Source organism: Pan troglodytes, chromosome 9 (genome assembly GCF_028858775.2).
Source record: "Pan troglodytes isolate AG18354 chromosome 9, NHGRI_mPanTro3-v2.0_pri, whole genome shotgun sequence".
In the NCBI taxonomy this organism is placed as follows: domain Eukaryota; kingdom Metazoa; phylum Chordata; class Mammalia; order Primates; family Hominidae; genus Pan; species Pan troglodytes.
This window is the reverse complement of record NC_072407.2, coordinates 72,149,299-72,165,820: the sequence shown is the minus strand read 5'-3', so window position 1 is coordinate 72,165,820 and position 16,522 is coordinate 72,149,299. Positions and strand designations below refer to the sequence as shown.

General features: G+C 55.7%; 1 protein-coding gene across 13 annotated transcripts in view; it reads right to left on the bottom strand.

Moving 5' to 3' along the window:
• Nucleotides 1–16,522, bottom strand: part of ANO1 (anoctamin 1) — a 222,432-nt gene that overhangs the window by 80,586 nt on the left and 125,324 nt on the right. For all 13 annotated transcript variants that reach the window (XM_016921437.3, XM_016921438.3, XM_016921443.3 and 10 more), the window contains 4 exons: nucleotides 5,560–5,658; nucleotides 4,575–4,726; nucleotides 2,938–2,992; nucleotides 332–383 (listed from right to left, as the gene is read on the bottom strand). In XM_016921437.3, coding sequence (XP_016776926.1) covers nucleotides 332–383; nucleotides 2,938–2,992; nucleotides 4,575–4,726; nucleotides 5,560–5,658 — 358 coding nt within the window. The remainder of the gene's footprint in view (nucleotides 1–331; nucleotides 384–2,937; nucleotides 2,993–4,574; nucleotides 4,727–5,559; nucleotides 5,659–16,522) is intronic.

The window sequence follows — 16,522 nt, the reverse complement described above, 5'->3', positions numbered from 1 at the left end:
GAGGGTCAAGAGAGGGCCAGGAATCCCCCGGTCACCCCTAACACTGGTCTGTTTCCAGCCTGGATTTACCACCCCTGCAGGGAGAGCCTGTCCACACGCTCACAAACCCCTCAGACCAAAGTGAAGGATACGTTTGTGTTTAAAAGTGCTGGGCCATAAAACTGCCCTGCATGCTCCCAACCCAGGCCTCTTGTCTGGAACTGTTACACAGGCTTAAATCAAAACCCTCTTAAACACCCCAAGCCGGCTGCCTGCCTCCCACAGAGATGACTCGGAGGTGAGATTCCGACTTGGAAACCAATGCTGATCTCAACCCCAAAAACGTGCTTACCCATGCTGTACTTGGCCTTCGTACACGTCGTTCTCTTCAAGATCTCATAGACCTATTGCAGAGAAAAGAAGGGGGGTGAGCAGTTACTTAAGGCACCTCCCACGAGCAGAAACAGTCTGCTGTGGCTGGAGAGGACCTGGTCACACCTTATGCATGAAGACCTCCTTGGTGCTATCTTCCAAGGAAAGACAATGGTATTTATTCAGGGAGGGTTGACCCAGCTCCGGATTCTCAACACTGTCAAAGGCTTGAGCTTCTCAGGGAGAAACAGGTGCACCTGCAGTTCCCATCTTCCACCTCCCCACGTGGGAGTCATGGCAGTTGGCCCCGGCAAAGCACTGCCGTGCCCTCCTGGGCCTAGTGCTGGTGTCCTGTGTCACAGCTGTGCCATGTACCCTGCCTGGTGGGTTTACAGTCCCCTCGTGCTGAGAGCTGAGTTGGAACAGCACCACTCTGGGACACAGCCCTGAATGTTCTAGGACTCTGGGGGATCAAGGGTGGTGGTGGTGGGGCGGGCCTTGGGATCCATTCCCCACGGTGGCAGGAGGCGGCCATCATCGGGCTCTGGGTTCCTGGTGCCTGGGCAGAGCCCTGCTGAAGGGATCCCCCACCGGCTGCCTGCCCCTTGACTAGTGACGTGTTTTGTTTGGTGGCCTCAGCAGCTCCGGCCTGGGAGTCTGTCTGCCTGGAACCTGGCGCCAGCTCTGCCATTTGCAGCTGTGTGATTTTGGACCAGCGACATCACCACCCCCGGCCTCAGTTTTTCCATCTGTAAACTGGGGTGAGAAGAACTGGTCGTGCTATGCAGACGTGCATTTCAGAGCATGCCAATTCTGCCTCCACTCTCTCAGGCAAGGCCAGCGTCCTTCCAGTTCCCCCTGGCCCAGGCCATCTGACCGCTTCCCCCGCCGCCTCCACTGGACCCACCTGTCCCAACAACCCCGCCCCCTGGCTACCTCTCTCACTTTCCAAACCCACTCCTGCAGCCACAGGGCCTCCGCCCTGGCTGTTCCTTTTCCCAGAAGCACTTGTCCCCTTCAGATTGGAATAGGTCCAGGGTCCCCTTAACAACCAGGCCCTGAAGCCACCACCCTCCCGGTGGCTCTGTCTTCTAGCTCAGCTTGCCTCTCCCCACCTGCCGGATTATAAATGTCCTCAGTGCCTCTTTTCTCCCACCCAGCAGGTGCCCAATACATCCCTGCTGAATGAAGGAAGGAATCGCCCACTCGGCTGTTCTCAATGGCTCCCTCCCCATCATCCCTCAGATCTAATTGGTTCTGACCTTGCTGATTCTCCTGTAACCACCTCCTCCCTTCCACATGCAGTTATGGCCCATGTTTATGACCACTGCCACGAGCCCTCATCCACCAGTCATCTACCCTCCCACAGCTGGCCACTGGCAGTGATCCTTCTAGAACGGATCTCACCACATCCTCAACCTAGCTCCACAACCTTCTATGGCTCCCCAGCGCCCACAGACCAAAGGTCTAAAATCCAAGACCAGCACAGTGGGCCTCTCCCTATCGAGTACTGCTGTTCTCTGACTCCTATCTACTTGCATACTGGACCACCCCAATGCCAGGACAGATTGAATGGTGTGGAGGAGAGGAGTGGGGAAGGGCTGTCAGTTCTCCACGCCTTTGCCTAGAACCTCAGCCAACCCTGCAGGCTGTTGGATTTTGATGACTATTAGGCCTGACTAACCAAGGCCAAAGCTATGAATTATCAGTTTCTTTGGAGCATGTTGGCCATTTAGAAACTGGCCTCCAGGGTCTCTGGGAGAGAGATGCCCTCCTCCCTGCCCCAGATCTGTCTGTCCCAGCAGTGGCTCAGAACCCCCCGTGCTGGTACGACCTGCACCGCCCTCCTGCTGGCTGCCTGCCAGTCTCAGGTGGTGGTCATGAGGAGTAGTTGTCTGGACAAGGTCACCCTGACTGTCTCCTCCCAGCCCTCTGTCTCTGCCCGGCCAGGCTGGGCTTTCTGGGCAGGGAATAGAGAATAACAGCGAAAGTTTGGCTGCCAGGTTAATTTCTTGTTTAGATAGAAGTTGGGTCCTGAGCCATGCACAGCCCCAGCTTGGCTGGTGGACAGGTTGGATAAACATGAAGCCAGTGCCTTGAATAGGGCAGGGTGGCCTGGTCAGATTTCAAACCTCAGTTGGTTCCTCTGGCAAAGGCCTGGAAAGAGATCTCAACCCACGCGCCTTTGCCTCCACCACCCCCTCCCTCCTGCCCACACCTGCCTGCCCCGAAAGCCCCGAATCGTGGCCTGATGGTCAGGCACGCACAATCCCACCACGAGGCGGCTCTGAGACATGTGCTGGGAGCTGCACAGATCCAGAAACACCGACCTTTGAAATCACTCCAGGGGTCTGGCTTCCCTCCTGCTTTCCCAAGCTCTGTGCTGATTCTCTTCCTCTGAGCTGCCCCTGCCTGGGGCACGACCATCCCCTGGGCCCCTCGTTGCCCTCTCCCTTTCATTATTCTAATTATTTCTGTCACAGACAATTAGAGCCGGCTTCCACCGGGAGGAGTTTCACCAAAATGAAATTATCATCTGGATCCCCAGGGCCACCTGAGCCATTTCCAGGCGCGTGCGATACTTACAATCGTGCTCCGGGTTTTGCTGTCAAAAAAGGAATCCTTATCGGACAAGTCAAATCTGTGGAAATATCGGGAAGGAAACAAGACACAGTTCACCAGAGCTGGCAGTTCTCTGGGTTTCAAGGCCCTGGGAAACCACACTGTCCCCATTAGCCGCGACCGTGAAATGGACGGAACTCTGTCCGCACGCCAGGTATGACCCGTCCGCCCCGGGCATTTGGAACAGACTGTTTCACTGCCCCCGCACCTGGGCGAGGCCTGAGACCCACATAGATGGGAAGTGACCTAGGAGGCGAGTACGGTCAGACCACCCTCCAGCCCCCCACCCCCCACAGCCCCCCAGAAGATCCCTGCTTCCTTTTGATGACATCCTCAGTGGGCAGTTTTGAAAGCCTCTGTTTCAACAAGGCGGGGGACAGGGGCAGTATCACCGCCACCATCAGACAGCTCCAACCTTGAAAACAATCTCCCTGTATTTCCAATGGTTTGGGTCCTGATGGGCTGCATAGGGATGGCCCGAGGCTTCCTGAGGGTGGAGGGGCATCTTGGGAACACACTCCCTGCTCTCCCTGCTCTCCAAGGCACTTCGGGGAGAGCTGGGGAGGGCGGCTGGGGCAGTTTCCACCTCCACGGAGCCCGGAGGTGAGCCTAGCCCTGTCCAGGCAGCAGGGCTGACAGAGTCGACCCAGGGCAGAGACGAGGGAGGTCGGCGGGGGTCCTGGAAGGAGGGCGGTTTCCTCTAATGCCCCAAGCCCCTGTTCTGGAGCTGGAGGAGAGGGCTGGGCTTGGGGGTTGCTTCCTTCTCTCTGGTGGCATGTCCTGTCCCCTCTAGGAATCAGGACCTGGTAAATGCATCCAGTGATGCTCATGGCTCCACCCCTACTACATTTATAAGCAAGGACCCCTGTGAGCCGAGGCACCTGTTCGTCCTCCCTGTCTGCTCTTCCATGCCCCTGACCCTGTGAGGCCAGCACTGTCCAGGAGCCCTCCTGCCCCCCAGAGCTTCCATCCAAAGTCCCTCTGGGTTCCCACGACTCAAGCTTTCTATTCCCACCTCTGCTCACACTCCAGCTCCGCCCAGTGAGGCCAGCAGAGGCCTTGCAGTCACTGCTGACCCAGGTGGCTACGCCCCACTGCCCCTCGGGAGGAGGGAAGTTTCCAGAATAGACGTGGCCCTGCCAGGCAAGCCAGCTGGCGGTGAGTCCCTGGGGCCTCAGGCCTCCTGCCTGGGGATGCTTTTCAATTTCTGCCACAAGGAGTGAGACTTACTGGGGCTCAAGGCTGCCTGGGCTGCAGGAGGCCTGGTTGGCCAGACCCTGGAGGGGGATGGGGTGGCGGGGCGGGGGTGTGGAGCGGGTGGGAAGGCATGTCTAGACCACTGCTTTGGGGTCCTCACTCAGGCCAAAGAAGTTTATCCTGTGTCACCAAGCAGAACAAGATGCTGTGTCCCCCTAACTCCTCAGTTAACAGTGATCTTAGAAATCATTTCCATGGCCTCTTCTGGGCTCAGCAACCACAAAGCTCTTACAAGAACACGCTCTTCTTTGGGGGACAGATAATCAATCTGCATTTCTCATGCTAGAAGTTTAAATCCCCACACACAGGACCCTTTGGGGAGCAGGCTGGGGGTCCCCACTTACAGATGCTGCTTCTCCCGGGAGAAGGGATAGGAGAGTCTCTTCATGGTCTGGGGCCTGTGCTCAGCCACTTTGGGCTGGATGGGATCTGTGATTTTCTGGAGCACAGAGTTGATTTTTTTCAGGAGGCCACGGGTCTCATTAATGTGGTACATCTGCAGATAAGACAAGGGACCGGGGAGCTGCGTCACCCTGCTGGACCATGATCCGTGGAATCTGTTCTTGGATGGTCAGAGAACCATCCCACCCCATGCAACGGGGCGTCCTGAGAGCAGAGCACCTGGGTGGGCCAGAATGCACCGCCCCGCCCCGCCCACGCCGTGAAAGCCCAGAGTTTCAGGAGCGCCCAGCCAAAAGCACAATTACAATGCATTCCAGAGAACTTCCCCGCTAAACTTTACTTTTGCTTCAAAAGAGGTAATCCAAGTGGTCTCTGAGGACGCGAGAAGCAGGAGGCTGATTTACTACCTAGCCCGGCTTCACCCGTCCGCCTGCCAGAGTAAATACCGACTCCAAGCTAAGCTTCTGGGAACACACTGTCAAACTGCTTTTTAGATACAAAGTTTTCACAGATTAAAAAGAAAAATCCCAGTAAGCCAGAAAATGTAATTAAAATGAATCTGATACATTAGCTGAGATGCCACAAACACGAAAGCACCACGGCCCGAACTGTAACTGTGTCTGCAAGTACAGTAAATTCCCCGGGGGCCGAGAGGTGGGCTTTTCTGCCTGCACCATCTCTTGGTGGGGTTTGGTCTGGAGTCTCTAAAGACCACCCAGGGTTGGGTCATATTCACCACGGTCAGGACCCCGGAGCCTGGGGGCCTTGTCACATCGAGCCACATGGTCCTCGCAGGGGTAGCCGTGAAGCCCACTGGGTTTTTTTTAATAAAACTCAGGGCCTCGAGGTAGGCATGTTTCACCGCCAGGCGTCCAAGTGACCTCTAGACTTGGCGATTCATTTCGGAGCAGGACCATCAACACCAACCTTCTTCGTCGGCATCTTCAGTTTTAGAAACTCGGCCTCTCTGCACAGCACGTTCCAGGGGGCATGGATTTTCACAAACCCGACTCCGTGGATTTTAGTCTGGAGAGAGAAGGAAAGTTCTGGGTTGGGGGGGGTGCATCTCTGTGGAAAACCACCTTGATCTTCAGAGGCCACCACAATTTATCGAGCAGCTACTGTGCATGGCTGCTTTTACCACAGCCTCATTCCACGTTGACAACACTTTGAGGCAAAGCTAGAATTCCCTTTCAGCAGGAGGTGGGAGGAAGTGCAGGGGGCTGTGGGAGCTCCCCCAGGTCATACGGGAAACTTTAAGAGCCAGGAGGGTCTAGGGGAGGATCCCCAGTGGGTATAGACTCCAAAACACCAGGGAAGTTTTCAGGAGGGTTTAGCCAAGGGCCCCCAAAGCAGGCTAGGCCACAAAAGAGGACCTTTCAGGATGCAGAGCCCAGGCCCCTCGGCCTCCACCTGGAATCACTCAGGGACCTGTGGGTCCCTGAGCAGTGCCGAGGAGGGGACGACTGAAGATGGTCCCCCCTCTGGGCATCTTCCCCTGTGGGTCAGGGCCACACCTCTGCCTGCTCCAGGTCCACTGCCCAGGTTCCCTTGTATCTGCACTGACTTCATCCTGAAGAGAATGGGCAGCCTGGTGCACGGGCTCGAAGGCAGGCCCGAGTTCAAGTCCAGTGCCCTCCCTAAACAGCTGCAAGCTTGGCCGAGTCACCTCTCTCTGGTCCTCAATGGCAACAGTGAACAGCAGAGAGTCATCGAGCGCTGGCTGGCAAGGATGCGGCACCAGCTAGGGGCTTCATGAGAACCAACTCCATCAACCTTCATGACCAGCTTGATGAGAAAGGCCCCCTTTACAGATGGGAACACTGAGGCTGGGGGAGATGAAGTCACCACAGCCTACAGTCTTGCTGCCAGCAGGGTGGAGCTGTGCTCAAACACAGGCAGCACTGCCCTGACTCCCCACTCTTAATCGGGGATCAGATGCAAAGATGGCCCCAGCGTCTCTAGCTTTTTCTCTCCCCTCTGGATTTTGCGTTTAATAGAGTCCCTTTAGCAAATGAGCAGCATCTTTGCAGCCACAACGTATTTCCCCATCAAAGACACATGTCACATCAGTCGGCCTTCCTGTCACCCTGAGACCACCCAGCTGCCCAGGGTGCTGACGCAACGAGAAGGGAAACAGTGCCGAGTCTCCCTGAGCCAGAGCTGCCTAAAGGCAGTGGGGGCCTTGGTCCCCCGGGGCTTGGGGGTCAGACAGAGGCTTCCAGACTGAGGTCCCGTCCACCTCTCCTTTCCACAATTCTGAGACTTAAAGGAAGGGATGGGAAGTCTTGGCAAAAAGGCAGATGGGAGGAAGAGCGAGTGCCGGCCGGGACCTCATCCATCCCCTCCGGGTGCAGAGCGACCAGGTGCAGGCTCAGGGCCTGACCTGGGTTCTGGACCCCTTGAGTGTCTGACACAAGTACATAGGTTCATTGTAGCTTGTTGACAAAAAGCAATGAAGCCAAAGTCACTTGGGGATGTTTTTTTTTTTTTTTGGTTTTTAATCATTTTTTGTTCTTTTTTGAGATGGAGTCTCACTCTTGTTTCCCAGGCTGGAATGCAGTGGCGTGTTCTCAGCTCACTGCAACCTCCACCTCCTGAGTTCAAGCGATTCTCCTACCTCAGCCTCCTGAGTAGCTGGGATTACAAGCATGCACCACCACGCCTAGCTAATTTCTGTATTTTTAGTAGAGACGGGGTTTCACCATGTTGGCCAGGCTGGTCTGGAACTCCTGACCTCAGGCGATCTGCCTGCCTCGGCGTCCCAAAGTGTACTTGGGGATGAGTTTTAAGAAAACAAAATCTGAAGTGGGTCAAGTCAATGTACCCAGCGAGAGCCTCGGTGGAAGCCTGTGAACGCGACGGTCCCAGGGACCTGGGCGAAGCTTCCAGGTCCAGCAGAGAGAGTTAAAGGCAGGGCCCCAGCACCTCAGGTGACCCACCGAGGAAGGGAGACCCTCCTTGACACCCCAGCTTCATCCCATGCTTCTTCCCGATCCGACAGAAAAGCAAATGGCAATGGGGTGAATCTTGTCTCATCGCTCCTCCTGAAGCCCACCGTGGTCGCTTATGCTGATGGTGAGGCCCCCGGCTGCGTCCACGAGGCCTGCCCTACGCCATCCTCTCCCCAGCACCACCGCTCAGGCCTCCTCTGTGCTGCCCTGCTGCCCACGGAAGGCTCAGAGCAGCCGCTTTGCACATATTTATGGAATGAACGAACGAAGGGCAATAATACAGTAATAGTAATAGTAATGTTGACAGAAGCTGACATCCACTCAATGTCAGTTCCGTGCCGGTCCCTGCTGCGTGCATTCCATGCATATCAACTCATTTTATCCTCACTGCAAGCCTGTGAGGCAGGTCCTGTCATCATCCTCACTTCACAGCTGGGGAAACTGAGGCCCTGAGGTGTGTGCCATGCTGGCCATTGTGGGATCCTCCTGCAGCTTCTGTAACACGTGACCCCAAAGTGGGTGTTCATTCTCCTTCAGCTCTGGAGGCCTGAAGTCCACAGTCAAAGTGTCTCCAGGGCCATGCTCCCTCCGAAGGCCCTAGGAGAGGATCCTTCCTTCCTCTCCCAGCTTCCGGGGGCTCCAGGCGTCCCCTGGCTGTGGCCACATCGCTCCAGCTGCTGGCTCCTTGATGGCATGGCCTCCTCTCCTCGCTGGGTCTCAAATTTCCCTCTGCCATTCTCTGCTATTGGATTTATGGCCCACCTTAAATCCAGGATGATCTCATCCAGAGATGTTTAACTTCATTCCCTCTGCGAAGACCCTTCTTCCAAACAAGGCCACGTTCGCAGGCTCCAGAAGCATGTGGATCGGGGGCCACCGCTCAGCCTCTGCTCCCACCCTGAAGCTGCAGGTTGCGGTCCTGCAGGGCTTTGTGCAGGGGCCTGTCCCAGTGGTTAGGGGAGCTTTGCAGAAGCATGGACCCAGGAGCAGGGGCCTGAGGCTGCTTCAGGGAGACAGCAGGACTAGGCTGCCCCAGGCACGGTGACTGGAGAATGTGCGGCATGGGGACCCTTGTGGGGGAGCCCAGGGCTGAAGGACATAAGGTGTGGGTTTGGGCTCCCTCTGAGAACTGATGATCTCAGCGTGAACTGGAGGAGGCAGCGCCAGGGGCTCCGGCAAGATGAGCCCAGATCCTTCTGTGGCCCTCGAGGGGCAGATTGAGTGGGCACTGTGCTTAGAGGCCTGGGATGGCGTGGCCTGGGCTGGAATCCTGCCCTGCCCCTGTGTGGTTTCCACAGAGTGACTTAATCTCTCTGAGCCTACATTTCCTCATTGCAAACTGGGTATTAAAAGACCTGTTTCCCAGCAGGGGAGCCTCTGGTGCTCTTGGCAGCCCTGGTCCAGCTGAGCCCCTGCCTGTGTAAGCAAAGACTCCTTCGGCCAAGAAACTTGAAGCCACCTCCTCAGTGCTGGGGAGCCACGGAGGGCACTGAGGCTGGAGAGGTGGAGGTCTTCCATCCTGGTGACCCACAGGAACAGCACTGACTTCATGGGGCACCTCTGAGTCAGGAGAAAAGACAGCCCACGTGTGGGAGAGCCTGTCTTTTCCTGTTGCAGACACAGATTTATTTCTGGGCTCTGCTCACTCACACGCAAAGACCCAAAATATATTCCTCTGAGTCCATGGGGATTTCTGCATGGTGGTCAAGGAGCTGGTGCCTGCTGCTGGCCTCCCTGGGAAAACATGCACCCCCGTTTACGTGAGCAACAGGGTCTCTCCCAGAGAAACATCTGGAGAGATTCGGGAAAGGGGTCATGAGACCAATTCGGCAAAAACACATGTGGGATGTTTTAAAGCATGGTGCCCGGGCTGACCACAGCCTGTCCCCAGCAGGAAGACACTGGGAGTGACAGCCGTGTCCCCTTTGCCCCCAGCCAGCACCCTGAGGAGTGCATTCTGCCCCGACTCTTGGCCCTAAAGCTGGGGTCTTTGAGGTTCATGAACCTACTTGGTCAAGAGCCACGGCCGTGGGGGTGGTGAGGCCCCATCTGGCCAGACCATGGGGCTCTGCAAGGGGACAGAGTCAGCCCCCCAGATAGCCCCCAACCAGAGGGGGCAGAAGATGCTGACCTTAGCGCAGTGACTAACTATGCAGGCGGAAACCTCCCTCTGAACCCAGCCCAGAAGAACTCTGACCTTCCTGGAATTGCTTCTGACATTTTCGTTTCAGAAGGAAGAAGAAAATCACAAACAGAAAGGAGAAGTGAGTCCCCATGGCGGATACACAGTGGGCAGGGATGCTGAGGGTCCCCGCTACAGTCCCCGAGGCCCGAGGGCCTAGACCCTCAGTCCACGCGGTGGCCCTGTGTGCTTCTATCATCCAATCATGGCCACGGATGGGACTCCCTGCAGCTGGAGCGTGGGCTCGAAATTGCTAGAAGATTTGAAGGTTTGCACCCCTAAAGATCAGACCTGGGTGGTTTTCGGGTTGCCCTTGGCTTCCTAGGGGGTGAGCTTCCTTCCTCACCTACCCTGGTCCTCACAGGCCGCTTCATACCCTGGAGGGCATTGTTCACTATGGATGTCCGGCCCTCAATCATGGCGTCGGGGTGCTGGAGGGCTGAAGCCTGAAGGTCAGAGTGCTACTGAGAGGGGCCTCCCCAGACAGCACCTCCCGTGTCAGGCAGGAACCATGGGGTGTGTGTGCCGTGCACAGCAGGCCAGGCACCTCCCGTATCGGGCAGGAACCACGGGTGTGTGCTGTGCACAGCAGTCCAGGCCGCTGGGTGCAGGGGAAAGCCCAGGAGCCTCATCGTTGGTGGGGTTTGGGCCCGAAGGCCCTCGAGCACCCACAGAACACCTGGACAAATCCCCATTTCCCTGTTTGCAGCTTCCTCAGCTCCCAAGGAGGAGAACACCCAGCCCTGCGGGGAGCCGTGTGGCCCCATTAGGAAGGCACAGGCCTCTTCTGACCCTGTCTGTCCACGAGGACGCGGGGCTGCTGTGGTCTAATCCTCCTGCCGTCGGACTCGGGGGCAGACACCAGGAGCCTTGGCAGGTGCCCCAAGGGGTTCACATTCTCTGCCATAAATAGGCTTTTGGGGCATGTGATGCCCAGTGCCACATCCCTGGTCAGCCCTTCATGACCAGGCGAGTTTTCAGCAGCCCTGGCATCTGCCTGCCTCTCCCCATTGGCACCAGCTTCCAGCACAGATAGGAGCTGGCACACTGGGTCTGAAGCCAGGCTTATCTGTTTAGCGGACTGATGTATCCCTAGGACGGAGAACAGCAGTGGCCACAGAGCAGAGGCTCAATGATATCCACCGAGTGAGGGAGAAGGCAGAGGGAAGGCACCCGACTTTATAAAGTGCCTACTCTGTGCCAGCCTAGGACAGCCCCGGCTTTCAGACTCCCATCCGCCTTCTCTCCAACCTTTTGGTAGCTATGGATGTGTCCACTTCAGTAAATATGGACGAGGGGGCAGGGAAGGTCCAGAGCCCCTTGTCCCAGGCCCACGAACAGTAGATGTGGAGGAATCTCAGCCTGACCTTGACCCTGCAATGCTCACTCCTACCCTCCACCCGCACGGCTCCAGAGGGCACGCAGGCAAGACGGGAGATGCTCTCAGTCCCTGGGCAGGGGTCTGCCTGGAGAGGTCATTGCCCGTGCCTAGTATTTCCCACGCCACAGTTACTGCTGATCACGTCCACACTGCATAGGAAGACCTGGCTCCCCATAGCAGGGACGCCGCTATGAAGCACAGTTGAGGGATTGCTTCTGGAGCAAGCATACATCCCCCATTATCCTGACGCAGTCTCCAGACTCGAGTCTCAGGCGAGCTGAGGACCCAAGGAATGCAGCCGTGGGTGGATCAGGCGCCACTGCTCTTCCCCGAGCATGGGGCAGGGACTGGGCTGTGGACATCTTTAATCCCAGCCCTTGCCACGGGGTCTGGTCCTAGGCCTGCTCAGTGATGTCTTGTTAAAGAAATAAATGATAGGTAAGTCAGCAGAAATATCATTTCACATTCCTGCTTCTGTTGAAGGTGGTAGATTACTCAGATCAACCCTCCCAGGATACATAGTAAAGAATGCACCACAGGAAAAGAAACAAGAAATTCAATGACCCGAAATAGCAGTCCCCAACCTTTTTAGCACCAGGGAGGACGGGTATTGTGGAAGTCAATTTTTCCACAGGACAATGCTGGGGTTTCAGGATGAAACTGTTACACCCCTTGATTATTATTATTATTATTATTTTTTGAGACAGAGTCCCACTCTGTCACCCAGGCTGGAGTGCGGTGGCGTAATCTTGGCTGACTGCAATCTCCGCCTCCCAGGTTCCAGCAATTCTCCCGCCTCAGCCTCCCAAGTAGCTGGGACTACAGGCATGTGCCACCATGCCCAACTAATTTTTGTATTTTTAGTAGAGACGGGGTTTCACTATGTTGGCCAGGCTGGTCTCGAAGTCCTGACCTCAGGTGATCCTCCCACCTCAGCCTCCCAAAGTGGTGGGATTACAGGCGTGAGCCACCGCTCCCGGCCGAAACTGTTCCACCTCTGATCATCAGGCATTAGATTCTCACAAGGAGCACACAATCTAGATCCCTCGCATGCACTGTTCATAACAGGGTTTGGGCTCCCAGTGAGAATGTCATGTCGCTGCTGATCTGACAGGAGGCAGAGCTCAGGTAGGAATGCTCGCTGGCCCACCACTCACCTCCTGCTGGGGGGCCTGGTTCCTAAAAGGCCACGGACCAATACGGGTGCCCAGCAGAGGAGGAGGAGAGAAAGGGAAGGAAAAGGAGGACTGGAACCCACCCTGAGAAGCTCTGGCCCCTACAGCCATGGTGCCTGTGAAGACCTGGGCACCTCAGACTGTGGCTTTGGTTCAAGGTGGCTCTCGTCTATAACGCTGCAAACCTTTCTGGACAAGGTCACCTTTATCCCAGGCTTTGGGAAACCCCACAGATTATAAAAGGTCAATGACTAGCAGACAAGCGAACCAGACCCGCCCCCACCAGGGCAAGAGACAGCCCCGGGAGGAGAACCAGCTGAAGTGACTGAGATAGAAATCGGCCCACTCAGCTTGGGATTAGCAAAGGATGAGCTGGGTAATAAATCAGCTATGCTTACCTCGTTTAAAGACATAAACCTCAAGATAGAAAAGAACTGCAAAGGACAGGAAACTATTAAAACATGACATAGCTGACTTGGAAAAGAACCAAATAGAACTCCTAGAAATAAAAAAGATCATAAAAAGAGTTAAAAACTCAACAGACATGTTGGGAAACGCTCAACCCCTCCAAAGACAAGAAGGCACATGGGGCTGGTGCAAGAAGATGCTGGTGAGGGGCTCCGGTGGGGGTGAGGGGCTCTGGCGGGGGCGAGGGGAGCCCTGATTTGCAGCATCTGCCAATTCCCATGGTGTAAATACCCCACCGTGGCCTATTTCAAGCCAGCAACGGGTAACAACCAGCTTGCAGAATTCCAGAAGGACATGACTCCAGCACACCATGGGCCTGGACACAGATGAGGACCTCAGAACTATAGCCAGAATGGCAAAGATTTCACCCCAGCAGCCTGGGATGCCCTGTGGCAGAGCTGTGCAATGATGGTCTTGGGGTCACTTTAAAAACATGAATTTTTAAAAAGGTCCAGAATGAATTTTCTTTCCCTCTTTCTTTCTTTCCTTCCTTCCTTCCTTCCTTCCTTCCTTTCTTTCTTTCTTTCTTTCTCTTTCCTTCCTTCCTTCCTTCTTTCTTTCTTTCCCCCTTCCTTCCTTCCTTCCTTCCTTCCTTTCTCTTTCTTTCTTTCCTCTCTCTCTCTCTCTTTCTTTTTTGAGACAGTCTCATTTTGTCAACCAGGCTGAAGTGTGGTGGCGCGATCTTGGCTCACTGCAACCTCCGCCTCCTGGGTTCAAGCAATTCTCTTGCCTCAGCCTCCGGAGTAGCTCGGACTACAGGCACCAGCCACCACGCCCGGCTAATTTTTGTATTTTTAGTACAGATGGGGTTTCGCTATGTGGCCAAGCTGGTCTTGAACTCCTGACCTCAGGTGATCCACCCGCCTCAGCCTCCCAAAGTGCTGGGATTACAGGTGTGAGCCATGGCACCCAGCCCAGAATTCACTTTAAAAGAAATATGTTTCCATGAAACCAAGACAAGCCAAAAGAAAATCAGGCCATGATAAAAGTCATCCAATCTGTTTCGTGCCTCAGCTGAAGACTGGGGAGGCATAAAATCTTTAGGGACCAAAGAAGTCTGTAACAGTGGAATGAAGAGCAGAGAAATAGCTTCATGAATAGACTAGAGGTTCCTAACATCCCATCGTGCAAGAGGCCCATTCTTCCTCCCCTGGGGGAGAACGGGGACTGCAAGTTTTAGTGCAGAGTCTCTGGGTGAGGTTAGGGGCCAGGTTCAAAGGCCAGACGTGCCACTGTCAGCTCAAGATCGAAATTCTGCCCCACCTACTCATGGTTCTGGTAGGAAGCCCACACGGGGTGGGGAACTGACAAGTCTCATGAGCATGTTTATTGCTTTTATTTGTGCTGATGAGCTGGGATTAGGCCCGAGACTCCTCAAATTCCAGGCCCCCACCCCCGATTCTCAAATCTGTGAGGGCCTCTCCCCAGCCCCTGCCAGTGCCCAGGGCCCTGTGGACAATGAATGCAGCCCCAGGACTGCCTCCCACACCTGCCCACATCCACAAGGCCTCCATGGGAAATGGCAAGAAATGGCTGCCCTTCCCTGTCCTGAGGCCATGGCAACCCTGCCACCACCCTCCCTGGTCACCTGGCGGCGGGCAGGGGCGGGGTCTCCACATGCAGGGAGACCCTTCTCTTCCAAGGGGGACTTGCGGTTCCCCTCTGGCAGGAGCAGGGCCAGGCCCTGGGAGTGGTGAGGAGTGGGCTCTGCCCCAGGCCTGTGGGTAAGGGGCGTTTACAGCCAACGCTGGCCAGCTCTGTCCCTCTGCGGGCTCGAGGATTAACTCTCTTAACCCTCACCCACCACTCCACAAGGAAGGTCACACTATCAACTCCATTTTACAGATGGGGACGTTGAGACCCAGAGAGGTGAAGCCACTTGCCCAGGGTTGCTCAGCCAGGAAGTTTGAGCTGGGTCCACATCCGCATACCGGGCTCTCAGAGGGGCTGGGCGGGGTCTGAACCTGCACTCAGAGCCCCGAGGTTGCGTCTCCACCACCTATGCATCCTGCCGTGGGCTTTGTCTGAAAGCAGCCCTTCTCCCATGGAGTCCGCCCTCACTTGCTTTTCAAAAGCAGCATCCATGAAGATGGCGAACAGATGCTGCAGCGGGGACAGCCCCACCCGCTACGGGGACGCATGTGGAGAACCAGCGGCGAGCCAGCGGGGTACAGACTTGAGCCCTGGGCAGCGACATGAAAGCAAACAGACTTTTATAGGGTTCCAATGTCCACGGCCTTCTCAGGATCTACCAAAGCCTGGGTCAGGTTCAACATCAGGGCAGTGTGGGCCTCAGCCGCCCCCCAGCACACATAGCCAAGAGTTTAGTGTGTGGCGTTCTCCGCAATGACCCCATGGACATAAATAATGTCCAGCAGGCTTTGAGGCTGGACTTCAAAAAGGCTAATGGGTCTTAGTTGCAAGAAAACATGTTGGCCATGATCTTCTTTAGTCCCTTTAATGGGAACCCTGGAAGCTGACCCCATGGCTGTCAAAGGGAGGGAGAGAGAAGGGGAGGGAGAGGGAAAGAGATGGAGACAGAGAGGGAGGGAGAAGGAGAGAGAGAGGGAGAGAGAGAGAAAGTGAGAGGGGGTAGAATGAAAAAGAGGGAGGTGGGAAGAGAGAGAGAGAGGGGAAGAAAGAGACGAGAGAGAGAAGAGAGAAAGGGAATGATAGAGAGGGAGAGGAGACAGAAGGGAGAGAGAGACAGAGAGAGGAAAAGAGAAAGAAGGACAGAGAGACAGAGGGAGAGAGACAGAGAGAAGTGAGAGAGAGAGATAGAGAGGTAGAGATGAATAAGAGGTGAGGAGGAGGACAGAGAGAAAGGGAGATCAAGAGGGAGAGAGAGAAGGAGGGAGAGAGAGAAGGAGGGCCCTGCCTCAGGGCCCTTCTCTTTTCCTGCCCTTTCCTGCCCTGCAGTGCTGTCCTGAGGTCTCTGGGCCCCTCCTGTAAACCCACTTTGAAGGCTGCCCTGTGAATCTGAGTGCCCATGCCTTCTTGACCCACCCCTGGGTCTCTCTTTGGGACATGGCTCTGACCTCAACAGGCCCTTGGCTCTCTGGAGCCGGCCCTGGGGTCTTGGTCTGGGGTCACCCTTGGGGTATCACACAGTGCTCATGTGGATACTGGGGGTCTTGCTCTGGGGAGGCCTCTCCTGGCTTGTGCAAAAGGCCCTTCCCACACTCCTCACATCTCAAAGCATGGTCTGGGAAGGACCAGAGCCTCAGCCACCCCAGGTGCTGGGTCCCCCAGACCAGCTGAGCCAGAGCCTGCATTTTGACAAGACCCCCAGGAGTTCCTGTGTGCATCCTGGGTCCTGCAGCAAGGCAGACCAGGCCAAAGCTGGAAGCTGTCACTCCCCCAGACCTTTTGGCCTGCCCTGGCCCTCAGCCATGACCCTGCCCCATGCTGCTACCCGTGTGCTCCAGCCTGCCCCATCCAAGGCAGCCAACTCCAGGATGACCTGCCCAGTGCAGCATCTCAGCTACTGGAGTGGGCTGAATGGTGTCCCCTACAAAGATATGTTCAAGTCCTAACTCCTGGCACCTATCAATGTGATCTCACTTGGAAACAGGGTTTTTGCAGATGTAACCGAGTTAAGATAAAGTCGTAGGGGTGGGCCCCAAATAGAATGACTGGTGTCCTTACAAGAAGAAGACACACAACAGAGACACACAACAGAGAGGGCCGAGTGACCACAGAGGCTGAGATTAGAGTGATGCGGCCACTA